The sequence below is a fragment of the Anas platyrhynchos genome, chromosome 3 (assembly GCF_047663525.1).
Source record: "Anas platyrhynchos isolate ZD024472 breed Pekin duck chromosome 3, IASCAAS_PekinDuck_T2T, whole genome shotgun sequence".
NCBI lineage: Eukaryota > Metazoa > Chordata > Aves > Anseriformes > Anatidae > Anas > Anas platyrhynchos.
The window spans coordinates 48,030,889-48,050,227 of record NC_092589.1 but is presented as its reverse complement, the minus strand read 5'-3'; the positions used below and the strand labels follow the sequence as shown (position 1 = coordinate 48,050,227).

Here is a 19,339-nt window from a genome sequence, read left to right as displayed (position 1 = left end):
TCTCCCTGTTTGGTAGCAGCATCATAAAAATCATGAATATAAAGATAATAACTAAAGCAGGCTCTACAAAGAGCAAATAGTGTTATCAGAAACAAGGGTGCTTTTATGTGGCTGAATTGACCTAGATGCACTAGCTACTGCAAAAAATGTAGACCCTGCTAACTTCCATACACCACAACAAAAAGCCCTCTACAAGTGAGCATTAAAATCTTCAGCTATTAAATGTGCATCCTCAAACATATATTTAGCTCAACAGACCTCAATGTTGATAAAATGTTACTTTTAAAACACCTAATTCATTTTCAGCCAGATACTGAAAAGATAAGTCTTTCAAATAAAATTCATACCTGTTATCAAGTCAACACCAGTTGGCACCAGTTTCATAACCCATTATGTTTCTCTAAAATGTGCTTTCTACTGAGTTTTAAATGTTCAACAGGAAAGACAGATCTATCTCTTGCAGACACAGAGGAGATTACGATCTCTAGTCTCCTTCTGCTCTATAATCGATAATCACTCGCTTCACTCAAATTGTCTAACTGATTAAAATAATTAAACATAATTGAACTCAGTGTGCAGTTATCCAAGCACAATCTTCATTGGCAAATCAAGTTAAGTGGTTCTTACCATCCTCACATGCTGTTAGTCAAACAGTTCATTGCCCCCCTTGAGTGTGATGATAGAACTATCAGCTCATTGCGTATTAGATCAGTAAGAAGATGTAAATTAAAAGAATAACTCCTTTCTTGTTTGCTTTTCTGACTTTCAAGAATATGATTTGTAGAATTCTATCAATCTGGTCATCTTCGTCCTTCTCTATGTGATGAGATGGTGGCATTACCTGTACAGAGCATCTGCAATTCAAGCTAATCACAAATTTCCACAATGACTTAATGATGTTTCCTGTCTGGCTATATTTGGCTGAACTGTCTATCTGTTGCAAAGCACTAATAGGGTTGGTTTATTTCCAATATATTCCCAGCACACCTTCTTGAGCTGCATTTGCTAGTTCAGGCTAGGCAACAGAGAAAATATGGCTGGAGGCTGGTCTTGAACATTACTAGCTCCTGATTAGCTGTTTGCACCCTTGGCATGACTCAGACCATGTCATTTGCCCTTTCCCAAAACAACTTCTGGGCTCAGTTCAGAGGACTAGTACATGCCCAGGACGATTCTAGAAGGTAGTATGGGTGCAGCATCCTATTTGGAAGAGAAAAGCAGTTTAGCCTTGTAGTTGTATCTTGTGTCACGCAACTTGGCATCTAAGACAAAGATCAGTCAAAACTGATATTTATCCACTACTTTGTTTTTCAATTACTTAGCTTAATGAAATTATTTTGAGACTCTATACATCTGATTTTAATTTTCACTGTCTGAAACTTTATTATCTTAATATGCATCCCACCCCTTTTTTTTTTCTCTCCTGAGGAGCTTAAGACAATGGAAATCCATCTCAGATGACTGATTACTTCATGCGCTATGAAAACTGTCTAGGATTCATATATTTTATTCCATAGTTTTTAGCAATTTAGTAATCTATAGGAGGACTTTTTCTCTAATAAAATGGATGGGGCATCAAGAACTTTGCTGAAATTAATTTTCACTACTGGTATACAGAACATCCATGAAGAAATATGTTACTCATCCTTTCTTTGTGCACATGTAGCACAATAGACTATTAAACTGCATGATCACATGCTGTCTTTTCACCAGAGATGCAAATCTCATTTAATGGATATAACAAGCAATGCCAACATATATAGCTATTTCACAGTTTGTTCTTTATATCCTTGCTGGTCCATGTGTGATTACAGGCCTTGTCTACCCAACATTTTCCAAGTTAATACTTGTATACTTGGATTTAAAAGTTATGGTCCCATAAAGTTAATGACTATTCTCTTGCTCTTATTTATTGCTTTCTCAGCTTACAGACCATGGGAATGTTCCTACTCCTATTTAATGCAGGTAGAACAGGTTAGCTTACATCACCATAAATTACCATTATTAAAAAGTGTTGGCTATGTGGGTATATATTCTCCACCCATGTGATCGGAATGGAGCTTCTCCATTAAACAGTGAGAGACTGAATATTTTTGCTTGCTTGCTTTTTCTTACTCTATAACCAAAGATCCTGTGTAAAGGAGATAAATGATCTGAAAATAAAGAGCAGCAAAGCCAGACAACAATAAGGAATACTGTCTTGAAAAGGAGGGACATGGTTTTATATTGATAATAAATGCATTATTGCAACATTCTCTCTCTTACACTGTCCACACTTTAGAGAAGACGTTGATCACCTGGAAAGGTTCAAAAGGTGAACTGATGAGAAATGATAAGAAATCTGGGAAGCCTCTTTCTCACTAAGATACTAAAAGAGGCTCCATGCCCTAACGTACCTAAAAGGTTGTGACGTGTCAAAATCAGTCTTCTTAGTTTTTATTATAGTTCATAGATACAGGCAAGAAAATGATTCAGTGATGCAAGGCTTATAAGGAGAAACACTAAATTTGAACAGACAAAAAAGAAAAAAAGAAACATTATCAGCCATAAAACCTCTTAATTCAAGTCAAACATAGACACAACAAAAATCAGTGTAAGTGCATGGTGAGAATAATTGGTCTAGATATAATGTGATTAGCATAATTAGCTCAAGAGAGGACTCAGACCAAGCAGTGACGTCTGCTCCCTAAGGCCAAACATTTCACCATTAGAGGATTACCTTCTGCAAATCTCTGACCATCCAAACCATTCTAAATATGCACAAGATTTCCAGAAAAAAAATCACCTCTTTCACTTGACCCACTCATAACCAAAAACAAAACAAAAATTTAAACAAGAATTGTTACAAATTATAAGAAAATAATCCAGAAACATATTCAACTAATGTGCCAGGTTTACTTCTGCGTTTGGAATTTGCTAGTGACAGACATTCAGATAAAAAAGAATGAAATCAGTAACTGCTTCAACGTAAGACACATTCTGAACAAAAATCATGATCATGACTTAAGACCTCACACCATATTTTCTACCAAAAAGCCACTGTTCAGTATTCTTGTATTATAAGTATGTACAAGCAATTCCTGACCTATATGTCATTTACACTAATCTTTTCTCTGCCCATAGGAACAACCTGGCAACACAAGCTTTTTCACAACTCCACCCCAACAATTTCACAGCTAAAATGAATCAATTTCTAAGGTGGCTCTGTTTTGTTTAATTCAGGGAAAACAATAAAATATAAATAAATAATCTGCTGAACTGTACACACGGGAAAGAAGCAATTTCACCTTGGACAATTATGCCAGCTGAGGAACTGACTCTGATAGAATGATTTTTAAAAGCAGTGGCACAATACAACCATCTCCTCAAGAATCAGCTCCAAAATCTTTCCTTATCTGTGACAAATATATGCCACTTTCGACATCTGAACTAAAATGACACTCCCATGTAGGTTTCTTCCACAACTCTAAGATGTGCCATCACTTCATCTGTCTACCTCTGAAACACTAATATACTAACATAGACTTCCTAAGCACTATGATTGACATGAAAAATGGTAACCTGTAAACTACTTCAGACAAAAACCTACAGATCAATTTTATCTTTACAGAAGTAAGAACAAAATATGCAGACAAACAGGATCTACGCAGTCAAGTCTCCAGATATTATTGCAATTTTCCCAAGAAAAACATTCACAGTATCAATCTTGCAAAGCTCAGGACAACTGCTACCAGTCTGGTTATTCTCCCAGAAAAGTAGCACCTATTAGTATAACAGTCATACTTGTTCAGACCACGAGGATCACCTAGCTCAATGCCTCCTCTCCAACTGGCCATTAGCAGACTCTAACAGAAGAGTAAAAACACATAAAGTGATTATGTTTCTTGCATTGGAGGGGAGTTGAGGATGGATCCTTTCTATCTTCTACAGAAATGGTTCTAACAGCTGCACCAAAATGTGTACATAGTGTTGTTTGGTAATAAGAAGCACTAAGAGCTACTAGGTTCATGCCCATGCTGCAAGTGACACACTACCCAAATCATTCCCACATTCACTTGTGCGTTTTGGCAAGTATTCATGTCTGCTTGGATATCACAAACATAAGCACAGCAGGGCTGCATCAGAGTGAAACAGCATGTTTGCAGCATTAATGAAATATTAAGACGGAATAATTATAAATCAAGGAGATCATTAAGATGCTGCCATTTCCTTTTGCCTAGGTTGGGAAGATGTCAGAATCACAGCAAGCTGTGGAGTATCACAACAGTGACATTCTCCAGCTTCCAAGTATCTGTCATTCAGTATGCTACAACTACTATGTTAAGATACAGAAAAGTTATTTCTGATTAGTTAGCATGGAACTGCAAAGTTGTAAAAAATTAGCAAATTCAGCATAGTCTCTTTTTTAATGGAACAGAGACTACCATAAACTTTAAAGAGCATCACCTTAAAATCTGAAAGTGCATCATCAGAAAATAAATTATTTTCTTTCTATTTCAGATTACAGTTTGGTGGTTGTTTTTTTTGTTGTTGTTGTTGTTGTTGTTTTGTTTTTTATTTGGTTTGTTTTTAATGTTTTTATGTTGCAGCTTTCTATTTCAGTGTTAGTATTAAAGAATAGTAAAAAAAATATCTCTCTGTACATTGACTCAAAGCTTTCAAAGCAATCTGGGTCTCCAGGGAAGACCCAGAGGAACAACATTCAGGTGAGGGTTTTTATGCAGACAACTTTCTTCTGGAAGCCTACACAATTTTTGACCAAAATGATTTTAAAAATTATTAGAGTGAATGTACCCAGAGATAACTGCTTCCAGTCCTTTACCAAACAAAGCTGTACAGTGCACTAAATCTCACTGCAACCTTCGCGCACTTCTAGGACACATGGTAGATATGAAGGGGGAAAGGGTGAAAAGCAAAATGGTTGAGCTTAAGGAAGAATGACATCAGGGCTTAGTCTGCATTCTGTACCCACACATTTGTCGTATCTGCTTCACAAGAACCAACACAGGAATGAGACACCATCAAAAAATTATGCATTTAAATGACTAATGGAGGATTCTATTTTATATCGCAGTCAGCCAGGCTGCTTATAGTAATTACATAAAAGTAGTAATGAATATGCTCTGATTTATTGTATAATGATAGATTAAAAAAAAAAAAAAAAAAACTTTGAATGTTGGTAAATGCCCTTTAACTGAAACAACTGATTACACTGATTTAAGCATTTGCATCATATTAGCAAAAGCGTATCTGCTGAACAGCACATTTAACACTGACAGTAAATTAACAGATACAGGAAAGCATAAAAGTAAAAATCAACAGTTTATAAAAAAGAAAATGTATACAATTATTAAAAAGTCATTTAATGTTTCTGTTTATAAAACTTAAGTAAGAAAATGATAAAGCTAGGTTTTCTAAAGAAGCATTATTTTGGTCACATCACACAATATTCTCTATTCTTGCTTGAACATACAGCAGTTTATGGCATAGTCACACATTACAAGGTCTGTAATTGGAAATACAAGTATTAGGATGTCAATACTTTAGACTTACTATAAGACAACCAATCATGTGTTTGTTTGTTTTTTTTTTCAAAGTCCAGGAAAAATTATGTGATGTCTTCTTAAGGACTACACATCCTCAATGATCATTACAATAACATCACAGTAACTTTATATTAAGCAATGACTTTTGTAGTTTCTTTACATTTTTCCTTTTCTTTTTTAAACAAGTTAATTCTGAAATGTTGTGTTTCTTTAAATGCAGTAAGTCAACTGCACTTAATACACAGCAACTTATGACTGTGTATAATCAATCACAGTGTACTGAATGTACCAATTTGTACAATGTTTCAATTAAAAAAAAATGTATTCAAGAATTACATAAGAACAGCATTTGTATGGTATGAAAGCACCGTAAGTTCCCCTTATACATAGCTTTACATGTTTTTGGCAAGTGTTCTTGGATGAAAACAGTGTACAAAGTTGTTGACATGTCCAGATCCAGCAATAATTAAGCACACACCCATGTGCTTTGATGAACCAATCTCTGGAGTAGAGAGAGAAAGAAGTGGCCAAGAAAACAAAAGTACAGACCAGAAAGAAAGGTCTAGAACTAGCAGGACAAAACTTCGTGGATGTTGCTGTATGGAAACATGGGGGGGGGGGGGGGGGGAATGAATAGCAGACATGAGTGTAAGAAAAAAAAAGCAAAGAGAAGGATATTTCAAAATGACAGCTTCCCATAGTCTTTATTTTTCTCTTCCACAAATGCGCTCCTCCCAATAGAGATCTGGACACTCAGGCAGAAGATACAGTGCCCCAGGATGTTTTCACTTAGCCTCATGGAGAAGCCCTGTGATACTTCAGGAGTGTCTGTGAATGAGACTAATCTGAAGCCACAGATTCCTATGCAATGCAGTAATTTTAGAAACCCAAATAAATTCCTGTGGAAACTTCAGTCTGCATCAGAGTTTAATGTCCTACCAAGAGAAGCAATTGTGGAGTTCATTATGTTTTTCTTACAATATGCTCATCAAAAAGATTAGAAATGTAAAATTAAGTGACACAGCACAGACAAGCAAACAAATATGATCCTTTCTCCTTCTATATTGGAAATACTTTACTACAGTCAAATTGCAAGCATTACCAACCTTTTTTGAAACTTAACTAATTAACATATTAATAAATATGATCATTTATGAAATTTCAGGTTTTATATTTATATGATATTTACAATGTCTTCCACATAAAGTCTGTTGGCAACAATCCCTGATCCCATTTGTCTAGAATAACACAGACTGGGCTAAGTTAAAAGGTTCCTGGGTTTATTATATTCTTCCACCACTATGAGCAAGTATTTATAATCGTCTTCATGCATGAGTTATAAAAATTCTTTTTTCACATTCTTTGACACATAATAATGTTGATAGTCACTTCTGAACTGCTAATTTGGAATCAGTGCAATAATTTGCTTTTAAAATAGTTGTAAACTATTACACTATTCTACACTTGTAAGAATTACATAATTTTTCAAAACAGCTATATCTTTGGCCTAGACGAGAACAAAAATGTTCAAAAATAAAGATTTTTTTTGATAAAATTAAGAACATCTGAATCCAAACTAGTACTCACTGCAATTGTTTTGAAACCTTAACAAAAGCGTTATCTGACAAGCGAATACCAAATTTAATCACAAACCCAACATATTTGGAATATCTTCTCTATATAGATCAACATCCAAGGAAACCATTCTAAATGTTATGATTTGTTCAGAGATGTTCAATACTCTTTTTATTTGCTGAGAAAAAGGAAAATGGGACAGAAGCTGTGCCTCTTCAGCTGCCAGTATCAGTATCATTCTCTTCTTCTGTGTCTGATACCCACCACCTTAAAAACATCAGGGCCATCTGCTTAGAGAAGTGATACCTTGGCTCCCACAGAGCAAGATATGATATAGTTCTCCATCTAGAAATTAAATGTGTCAGTACAGTTTGCCCTTTTTTTCTATACAAAAAGGCCATTAACCGTATGAAAGACACCTGTTAAATTTACTATTAACATTGTAAAAAATGCTCGCCTGGATTACAATCAATGTGTTTAGGATCTTTTTATTGTTGTTGCAGTGAAGTTTTGAATAATATATTTAAGGTTGGAGTCAGTAAATATTTTTGTGAGAAATTTGTTGGAAAACTGTGGGCCTGAAACTTGCGTAATCTTACAGCTCTTATTACAGTCACCTTGTTACTTGTGCATGAATGACATGGAAGAGGACAAAAGGAAGACATGTTGTAAGTTCTGCAAGTACTATATCTAAGCATCCAGAAAAAGAAAAACTGCTTGCAGATACTCTTAAAGTCCATTGGAGAAAAAAAAAAATAAATCTCTTCTTACACAAACATACCTTTAAACTTTAAATTGACATCATGTAACTTAATGGTATAACTTATACCAGCACACCAGGAAAGATGGGATATACAAGCAAAGGCACTTTCTACTGTTACTACTGTGTATCTATGAAAATGTGTTTTTTTTTGATGTATAAACTCCATAAAATATCCCCTGAGGCTATAGTGCATGAAGCACAGACTACAAGAAGTGGGATTCATTTGTAAACAAGCTTATTTCATAGTTAATAGGTAAACTATATCGAATCAGAATTAAAACAAAGTCCAAATCTGTTTCTTTAATCAAGACAACCTCTTACTTGTCAGTGTTACTTAAAAATAAAATAAAAATAATACATATTTTGCATCAATTGCAGTCCACTTTGTGCTCCAATTTCAGCAAATCTCCTGTGTAAGTCATGATCTGGACACACACAATTTAAAACTTGAGTGTTAGCTTATTACTAGTAGGATTGTTTGGAAATGCTGTATGCAACAATACAAGACCTGAATGTGTTTTCAGTATGCATTTCATTGGAAGAAAACAGTCATGGTCCAAAGATTTTCAGTGAACAGCCAAGCACTGGTATCAACAGTGTTCTGTCCCTGTGCTATCTGTGCGGGTTTACTACAGTAAGCTATAAATAAATAAATAAAATCTATAATCCCAGGTAAATCACCGCTTTCATGGGCCACTTTCAAGCTAGCATTTACTGTGACAGATGTCAGATTTACCTGGTGTGCTGAGATGACACAATTTATGGTGTTTTGGAATGTAAATTTTTGTTATACACTAAGTACTGCAATATTCACTGATCTTATCCCTTTTCGGTACTTTGATTAAAAAGTAAAAGCAGAAAGGAAATACATCTGAAGTAAAGGAAATACATCTGAAGTAACTAATTCAGTGAATTTCAGTCACAGAAAAAATTTAGTTCATTTAAGTCCAAATCAGACATTTCAGTTTACATTCAACGCTAATGAAATTCAGATAAATTACCCTGGCTGCAGGCCCACTGACTTCTGGCTGAGAAGCACACACAGCTGGATGCTTGTAAAGCAGGCAGTACACAGTTTCTGCATATAGGTTAATGACTGTTCTGCGTCACCAACATATAAGAGTACAGACACTATGCCAAAGATCTCAAAAGAGCATTTTGCCTGCCTCGCAACTTTCTTATAAAAACAGGGTTTATTTTTCTGTCTGTATCAGATTACTTGATGCAAAAATCTGAAAGCATTTTGAAAAATCTCTGAAACAAGGGGGATAAGGGGAAAATTATAATCCTATTGTAAAGTGACTTAAGGTACATATTCACTTGAATTCATCACAGAGCTTTGCTGACACCAAAAGAATCAGTTCTCTTCTTACTTCTCACTGCCACCATTAGTTTGGTAGTAGAATTGGTACAGACATAATGCAAACTGGGTTAAAGATCCAGCAAGCAATTTTTTTTTATTTTTTTTCATTTTCTAGAAATGTTGCATTGTGACAAATTAATATATTTTGCTATCAGTGACATTTTCTGTGGCTACAGACTATTTTCCAAAAAGAAATCCACAGATAAGACTAATCCGTATCTGTTGCATTCTAAAAAGGAAATGCATTCAAATTATTCTTTATGACTTGGCAAGTGTAATTCTGCTTATTTTCATCTAAAATTGAACACTAAGAAAGCCACGTCTATACAACTGTCTTTACTGTAATAAATACAGACACCTTAATGATTATTGTCAGCACCAGGGAAGGTGCTTTCTATCAGGGAAGACAGAAGGCCCACTTGATAACAAATACCAAGTTGAATTTAGGTAACAAAACTATTTCTCAATGATTTTAAGTTAACAGTTTTTGGAGAATTAGTCACAAAGCAGACATTTTAAACTTTAAGAAAACAGTGGGCAAAATAACTGTTGCAGTTATTCATGTTCAAACTGTGCTAAGTTAATGGTCAATAGTTACTTTGCTTTTGTAGTTGCCTCAAAAATTTGCATGAGCATGTTCATGAACACTTTCACAGAAATGTATTTTCAGGTCTTTTCCCTTCCCCACCTTGAACAAGCTTGCAAAAAAAAAAATATAAAATGAAACAAAACTAAACAACAACGACAACAAAGGAAACTTCAAGCAACTGGAATCCACTTAACAATATAGGATTCTTGAAGCTGAAATGCAGTCCAAATCATTCATTCAATTTTAGTATCAAGATCCCTGACCCAGTCTATAAATTGCATTTTAAAGAAGAAACAAGGGTCAAAATGAGGGATTATACCTAAATCCAATGAAAAAAAATAAAAAAATAAAAATTCAGACTGTTTTACAATCTATGTGTCAATGTTCCTGTCTAAAACTGACTTAAATTGTGTTGCAAACAGGAACTTCTGTGATAGTGCTGTGTGTTACTGAGGTTTACATTCTTCAAATACAACATAATTTTATTCAAAACTTGCCAAATTCAGATACAAGAAGCCCATTTTATGTTCTTAAAACACACAATAATGTTACAGATACTGCACTTAGTTTGATACCAATTTTGAGTTACAAATACTAAACTGAACCTCCCAAATGAATGCCAGTACATTCCAACAAGAAATGCTTAAAGGCAGAAAAGATTTAAAAAACAAAAAAAAAACAAAAACAAAAAAACTCTTTTGCCTTCCAAAAAAATGGTGGAACTTATATGTAAAAATTAGAACAGCCAAGTTTCTACCAAAATAGATTTCTTTTTTTAAATCTGAAAATAAGAGCTAAGCTGTTCAAAGCTAAATATTAACTGCAAATAATGCAAATAATTGCAAACTTACCTTCCTGTCTGTTATTTTTCCTTTTTAGCCATTTTTCAACAGTTTCCGCACTTACACTTTCTGACACAAACTCATCCAGTACCTGGGGATGAAGAGAAAGATAGGCCTTCACTTTTTCATCTGTTAAACCTGCAAGAGAAAACATTAATCGATTATGCCATTGGTATAAAATTCCCCATGTGAAACAATATACAGATGCCAGTAACAATCCACATCCTTTTGTTTAACATGCTGATTGAATACATGCCTATTTAAATAGTTTTCCTAAAGAGAATGATAGCCAATCAAATAAAACAAGTTGCCATATAATAAACAGTAGAAGCAAAATGCATGCATGCGAGATGCTTTGTATAAAAAGTACCCTGTAGGAGTACACATAAGCATTCCCTGAGAGAAATGGACAAGAAGAAATCTGTGATATAGAACATGGATGCTGGGGTAAGTAGTGAAACATCTTTTAAAGGAAACAGAAAACACAAACAGTTCCAAAAAACAGAAACATGCATCTAGTCAGCAGCAAACAACAAAGTATCCACACCCAATTTTGTTGAGCAAGGGACATGAGACTACAGCAAATGGGAAGTAAAAAGCTATTTGGGATTTTTCCTGTGAAAGCAAAAGACAATTTAAACATGGTAAGGAAGGAAAAACTAGCTATGGGCTCACGCTGGGTGTATCATAGCACAGAAAGAATAACACAAGCTCGTGCAAATGCTAGAGGCTTGCAGTCAAGAAATAATCTAGACTTCTGCTTTGGCCACTCTGAAATTATTTAGTTGCAAGTTATGCAAGAGAATATATCAGAGAACTGATAAAGAAACTCTCTTTAAGAAGGAGATAGAAGAAAGCGATCTGCAGCAAATTCAGTATTCTCACGGCAAGTGGCAGCAAAAGCAACCAAAACTCTATTATGCAACACCAAAACGAAGTGCAGCTTTTAAATACTGGAGTTAATTAAGTAACTTTCGAAAAATAAACCGTTTCCACATGTGTGCATCCAATGCCTACAAATTCAGTTATCAAAATAAACATAACTGTAGATAAAAGGGCTTTTCAATATCTGCCACAAAAAAAAAAAAAAAATCACACCAGTACACACTTCAGAAAACAAAGCAAAAGTCAAACTCTCAAATCCCTGATACAATCGTAAATAAATTACCGAATTCATAAGGTGACAATCTGATTGAACTCGCCACAAACACACCAAACAAAACCACCAGCTTCAAGGATAGGAATATGAGTGCTGAGGGTTTTCAGAGGAGAATGGGAAATGAGTGCAAATGCCCTGAGGGACTAAGGTTTGAGCTGTCCCAAAGGGAGCATACTAACTACAAAGCATTAATTAGATCCGAGGGGAAGAGGACTAACAAGTGCTGTAATGACTCTAAATACTCGTCTCGTGGTGTGTGTATATAAACATAATTGTTTCAGTACAGCCGAGAAGTCACCACAGAATGCAGCCTAGGTTCAGCAGAAGAGAAAGTTTCCACCAAACAACGCTGTCCTCTTTTGGAGAGCATTAATGCTCTACGAGATCAATTTTCCAACTTTATGTTTAGTACAGTCTCAGAATGTGCTGAAAAGAGCTACAGGGTATTTAAATGCTAGTCAATGACTGTAACCTTTGAGGTCTCAGACAAATATTTACTAGGAAAACACTCATGAAGCAACACCACAGCACAAACTGTGAGCCACTGCCAGCAGAGCACTGCCCACCTGCTCCACTTGCCCTGCTGCCTGCGCTGACTTCTCTTATCCACCAGAACAGCCTACCCAGATTACCAGAGCCTCAGATATCAGTGTTCCCACTTGCACACAAAATCTGCAATCTAGATCACTCAAATTAGAGAGCTAAATGAGCATCCTAATCTTCATTAGTAAAGAAGGAAGATATTCATCAGTTAGCCATCAGAAAGATAATGAAATTTATCTGCTTCTTAAGTTTGGGATGAAAAATGATCAACACAGACTTGTCACAGAATGCCAGCTAGTTCCAGGTTGTCTTTAGACTGCGAACAGATGAACACTTCTCCCTTCTATTAAGAAAAAAGGAACTGGAAGGTCTGTAAAATTAGTAATGGAAATACAGCAAGGTTTGATTTGTCTCTGAAGTGAAAATAGCTTCTGCTTTCTAATGTGTGCAGTCTTTATTCCTTAACTTCAATGGAAACACTTGATTGAAACCTTTATGGGAGATGTTTTTGTAATATGCCCATCAAAATCCAATGAAATGTCAATTTTGGTATGAGTTCAGTCCACATGTCATGGTTTTAATTGCTATTCCAGGTATCCTGCAACTCTAGCAAACTGAGGGTGAAAACTACATTAACCTTACATGAAGAAGCGATTCATGAAGCTGTTATAAGAAATACCACAACAATCTTTAAATTACGCTCTGTTTCACAAAAGACGCCTGTGCAGGTGTATTTTTTCAATGTCACATTTTTAGATAGAAGCAAGCAGAATAGGATTTAAAACCAGACATAGAGGTGTTTTTTTTTTTTGTTTTGTTTTGTTTTTTTTTGTTTTGTTTTGTTTTGTTTTTAAATATACTACTAATAATTTAAATCTACTTTCTACATACAACAGATTTATTGATCCTCCCAATCTTTAGCCTAGTTTGTTGAAAAATACTTGCTACAGCCATACAAAAAAAAAAAAAAAAAAAAAAAAAGAAAGAAATACATGGCAAACAAAAGAGTAGTAAGACACTCTAACTTCACATGTAACTTCACAAATTATTACATTAAGAACATGCAACATTAATAGAAAATAATCCTTTAAAAGCAACTCAAACATTTTGTACACTTGTATATACTTTAAGGAAAAAGACTGTCATAAGAAGCTTGAGTACAAGAGTACAGCTGTACACAAATAGTCATTTTATGGCATATATACCATACATTGTAATATATACATAAGAATAAGATTTAGATTTTTACATAACAATATGCATATGGTAAATGATTGACACATTTGCTCTCCATTTACAAGTTCCTGAAAACTTCTGGTACACAGATTTTTGTTAAATATTGTCAACCTCTCTATTGAACTTTTATAGTCTTTTAATCCTGAAATATGCAAAAAAAACAAAAAAAAAAAAACAAAAAAAAAAACAAAAAAAACCATTTAAGAATAGGGTCAATTACTAATAATATTTGAATGAACGTGACAATGCTACTTACACCCAAATTTATGAACTAGCAGTCTATCATGGGTATTATTTACAGAAATGAAACAAACAAATAAACCTACAAGATAATGCTACTTATTCATTTTTCTATTAGCAAGGTAAAGTATTGATCTTAAAGACTTCGGGTAGTAAACTTTTCTCCATCCATTCACATTAGAAACATTTAACTACTACTCCGTTCTTCTTCCCTTACCCAAAACTACTTTTGGACTAGTAGACATGGATTACTGTGTCTGCTACTTCCACAGTGCTCCATAGACTCCAGGGATGCCTTCTCTTGTTTGGAAAGGACCACAAAGTATACACAACAGTATCTAATCAATAAAATAGATAAATAAATATGTAGAATAAAATAAAATAAGAATTAAATAAAAAGGTAGTAACAAATTCATACTTATGTGATCAAGCAACCCAATAAAAGCTCACTTCTTTTCATGCAGCCCCTGAATGTCTCTCCTCTTGTATCTGGTGAAAAACTAAGACCCATAACCCTTGTTTCCTTCCAGACCCTAGTTCATCATACGTTATTTTTGCCAGAAGCACCATTCTCCTTTCCTGGAAATGAATTTTTCCTCTGAGAGTGCTCCGGTAGTATAACAAGGACCATCATTCCAGAGGGTAGAGTTCTGGCCAACAGCTTAGGATGTATCTGTTCAGAAAACACAGAATGACTGGAATGACCTTATTTTGTCTGGGAATAAAAGGATGAATCTAACATTATGGTTGAGTATCCTTTTTTTTTTTTTTTTCCTATCTGCACATCTGAGCATCCACTTGTTGCATCTATACTTCAGAGTCTGCCTTCCTGATTCATCTTGTTTAATTAAACACACACACATGCACCAAACAACCTCCTGTGTGCTTATTTTTAAGTGAAAAACCCATCTTTCAATGCTGTTATCTTTTTTTGGCACATCTTTCTAATGCCTGGTTTTATGCACACGTTAGCTATTTGTTCTGTATTTATGATAGAACAATGAAAATTATAATAAAAGTATAACACAAAAGGATACATGCGTGTCAGATAAGCACACCCTTATTTCATTTCCCTCAGAAAAAATTATAGGCAAAGGAACTGCTCCACTAGGCCTATGCGCGCACCAGGTCAGCAGCTCCCAGCTTCCTGACCAGCATGTTTGTTTAGGTTCTCTTTGCAGATCTCAATATGAAATGTTCTTTTTGGCCATGCCATCAAAGCTTAAAAAGCTAATGCATATGCATGGCAAACATTAAATCAAGGCTTGCTTGGTTTTGTTCTATCCATTTCTTTGTTACCCTTGTCTGAACAGAAAGTGGAAAGACAGACTTCCTATAAATGACAGGTTTTATGCAAGTTTTTCACTTTATTGTGCTTTTCAGCTATTGTGATCATTCAGTATAACTTGTTTATTTCAGGGCGTGTTGAACTTAAAGTTGCAAAGCTCTATAACGAGCAGAGGGCAGAAACAGCCTGCAGAGGCAATTCCTTGATCAGTGAAAAGCATTTTCACTGCCAAGGGACAGTATTATCTGGCAGTATGCTCATTCTGCGATGTTAGGAGTGGGAAGGCAGAATCAAATGACAGAAAAGAAAGAAAACAATTATGTTTACCTCAAGATTTCTATAAACTGATGCATCTTGGTCTGCTGTTTTGGTGTACTCCACAAAATAGTCATGTACCTATTTTCACACTTTGCATATGCGGTCTATCTAATTTGACACAGCTCATGCCAGACTATCAAAGTTATGGATTTAAAATTTGTTTTCTTTTAAAGAGCTCCTTGATCTTCAATGGAGCATGTAAAAGAGTGTTTTGTTTTACTTTCCTTCAGAGGCTAGGTTAAATGGTTTCTTTTTCTCTGAACTTAATGTCAGAAATGCATGCAGTTGAAGACAGAATTATGGATTGATTTTTCCCCTTTCTTGTCTTCGTAAACTAACTACAATATTGCTTCTGAACACCACAGTCTGATAATTTCATCAGAAAATAGTCTGGTTAAATAACTATCACAATCATTTGACTTTCTATCTCTTCATTAGCCCCGCAACCGTTACTTAAAAACATGTTCCATTTCACTAAGTAAAATGAATAAAGAAAACCTTTATCTGAAGATCATTTAGCAAGGTTAGTAGAGTTATTTAAAGAGAAATCGTTTGTTTTTTTTTTTTTTCATGTAGATTCTTAACTGCTACAAGAAAAGCTATTTTCATTTATTTCAACATTTTTTTTTGCTCTGTATAAGTACATTAAAGGAGGCTGTAGAGAGGTGGGGGTTGGCCTGTTCTCCCATGTGCCTGGTGACAGGACGAGGGGGAATGGGCTAAAGTTATGCCAGGGGAGTTTTAGGTTAGATGTTAGGAAGAATTTCTTTACTGAAAGGGTTGTGAGGCACTGGAACGGGCTGCCCAGGGAGGTGGTGGAGTCACCATCCCTGGAAGTCTTCAAAAGACGTTTAGATGTAGAGCTTAGGGATATGGTTTAGTGGGGACTGTTAGTGTTAGGTTAGAGGTTGGACTCGATGATCTTGAGGTCTCTTCCAACCTAGAAATTCTGTGATTCTGTGATTCTGTGAACAGTGTACCAAAATTAAGTAATTGGGGCTTCAAAAGCATAACTAGAACTTGGATTATTTTGCAAGTACTTCTACTAAAAGCCAAATGATAAGAATACCTCAGCACCACCAAAAACTACCAGTATATCTGCATTTATATGTTCTAAATGTCATACAAAGCTGGAGTAAATATTGCAGATTGCTTGATTTTCTGGTTACCTGGATCTCAAGCCTTGTCATCTACCAGTAATGCTTACATTTTATTAACTCCATCATTTCATTAGTGATAATGTCAGGCACAACCTAAAAGAGCTCAGCTGAATTCACACTACAATTTCCAACTATTCAGTGGGAGATCAGTTTCATAAGTCATAAACAAAATCTGTAGTACTGAAAAGAAAGAAGAAGAAAAAGCTCAATGCTAATTATAATAACAGAAAATTAGGAAATGTCTATTGCAGCTGGGCATGCTATGCAAGGGCATTGTTTTACTGTAAGATTAGTGGGTCTTCAGCTCAATGAAACTGCTTTCAAAACTGCTATCCAAAGTAAGATTTAAGATTTACTCTTTTATACTAATTTGGAAATATCAGCAAAAATATGTACAGCATATCCTTTTCCAATTAAAAACAAAACAAAACAAAAAAAAAAGATACGGATAAGGCTCAAAGATTCACAAATCTACCAACCTCATTACATCTGTGAACATTTCTAACGTAAAGCTGGCCTTCCAGAGTAGCAAACTAAATTCAACACCACACCCACTATGACAGTGGGCAAATACATTAGTCATGATGCTCTCTGCAGCAGTTTGCACACCACTTTGAAAATTAGTGTTTTTTACTGAAAGCAGAGTGTTGACCAGAATACTGACATTGACTTCCTTCTTTTCAAGATCTGAACCATGTATATCCATACCTACCTGATGAAATCAGGCACTGGATATTCTCAAAAAGAACTTAGGGTCAATATTCCATAAGGAGTCCAGAACCTTTAAAAAGAGAACAAAACCCTCTACGACTACAGAATTAAAAGAATTGGTAGTGACACAATAACTTTTGAAGAAGACTGAAGCGAATGAAGACTGTTTCCAAATCAAATGTATATTTGTATGACCAATAAAACAATGAAGCATAACAGAGGACCCAGCTGATGGAATAGGAAGATTCATGTAATAAATCTATTCATATTTTCCCTGTTAATTACCACAGTACTCATAATTTTTGTGTTAGGGTTTAAGAGAGACAGGAACTGTAAAAACAGTCTTACATCTTGCACTCCTTTTAAGATGCAACTCTTTGGAAAATAACTGGATATCAACACTTTAAAAAAAAAAAAAGGAAAAAAAAAAGATAAAATAGTAAGACTCACTATTAATTAAAAGAGCTTTTTGAGCAGGTGCAACAACGTACACCTAACTTGGCATCATAGAAACTCACTTTACAGGCTTAAACACTGATGGTTCTCAAAGGCAATGTTATAGGCTTATCTACACCAATAAACAGAATATGTCTAGGGTTGTTCACTCACCTCAAACCAACCGGCTTAGAACTTCCTAGATCCATATTAGTAAACTCTCTTGACCTCTAATAATAACTATGAGGGAAAAATGAAATGTGAACACATGCAAACTGCCTGCAGGAAACCATCCCTGGCCAGGCCCTCCTCCAGAGCAATACTTGGGAACAGTCCGGGCTATCACTGTTCAGCTTTGGCCAACTCACTGCTAAGAAACTCTTCTATCCATTCAACAGCACAGACCAAAAATTCTGGTACATAAAAATGTTCCTTTGAATTGTTTGTTTACAATCCCAGATATAGCATAGCTGGATTCCAAAAGAAACAAGATGTTCTCAAAACCTCAAGTAACAGTAATTACTCCTTGCCTTTGAGCCAGTCTCCAACAGCCTTTCGTTAAATAATAATAATAAAAACAACAATAATAATAATGCAACCAGAAAATAACCTGAAAATCATATTTCTGTTTTCTGCTTCTTTTTTTTTTTTTTCTTCTTTTTCTGTGCAAAATATCTAAAATATTCCTTAGCTATTAGATAACCTGTGTGGTACTGAGTTGATTAAAGCCTCTAGTCTCCACCACTGAATCCATGTTGTATTGCACCCTCCTCTGAGAATAGCTTCACTGAGCTCAGTGTAAAGCAGAAACAACTGCGAATGAGCTGAAAAAATTGAAGCCTAGAGCTATGTTTCAAAATCTGCTCCATTTAGCAGCATGAGTCAGTCACATCATTAGCAATTTCTGAAATTTTTTCATTAGTACTGTGATATTTGGCCTTTTTCTAAAGCCACTACCTTAATCAAATCCCATGATTAGGCAAAAATTTTAGTTTTCACCTAAAGTTTCTGGTCCTGCTTATAGAGGAAAACTTGAGAACAGCAAGCCTTAAGAAACAAAACAAAAAGGCAAATAAAAAGATGGCAGGTTGGGGGAACATGGAGAAACAGAAAAGAATGGATAAGAATTGTTGAGCTGAGTGAATAATAATTATCAGGGCTCAACATTTTACCTTACAATCGCTATGCTTATAAAGATGGCAATCACTGCTTTCCTCAAACACTTTGCGACACTGTCTGATGGATATGGCAGACTTTTCACACAGTTAGACAGGACACAGTGTTTTGAAAACCCATTGTGAGGGTATAGATTATTTAATAGGAGAAATCAAATTGATTTTAAGCATACAATGCTTTTATTAATAAAGATGGAAGGGAAAACTTTACTTTTTTAATCTGTAACTAACTTTTTTTTCAATGAGACATTGGGTTATTTGTTTTTAAAATGTCTCTGCAATCAGAGGGGTCACAGAGTCACAGCAAAAATGAGCAAAGTCATAATGTCTGCATATAAGTAACAAGATACTGTGCCACACAAAATCTGCAAGCCAAAAAATAAATAAAAAATACAG

General features: G+C 35.0%; 1 protein-coding gene across 7 annotated transcripts in view; it reads right to left on the bottom strand.

The window, feature by feature from the left end:
• PDE10A (phosphodiesterase 10A) overlaps positions 1–19,339 on the bottom strand; it is a 367,399-nt gene that overhangs the window by 97,982 nt on the left and 250,078 nt on the right. For all 7 annotated transcript variants that reach the window (XM_072035843.1, XM_072035842.1, XM_027454257.3 and 4 more), the window contains one exon: positions 10,688–10,816. Coding sequence is in view for 4 of the 7 variants with exons in the window: in XM_027454257.3 (XP_027310058.1) it covers positions 10,688–10,816 (129 nt within the window). In the remaining 3 variants the exon portion in view is untranslated. The remainder of the gene's footprint in view (positions 1–10,687; positions 10,817–19,339) is intronic.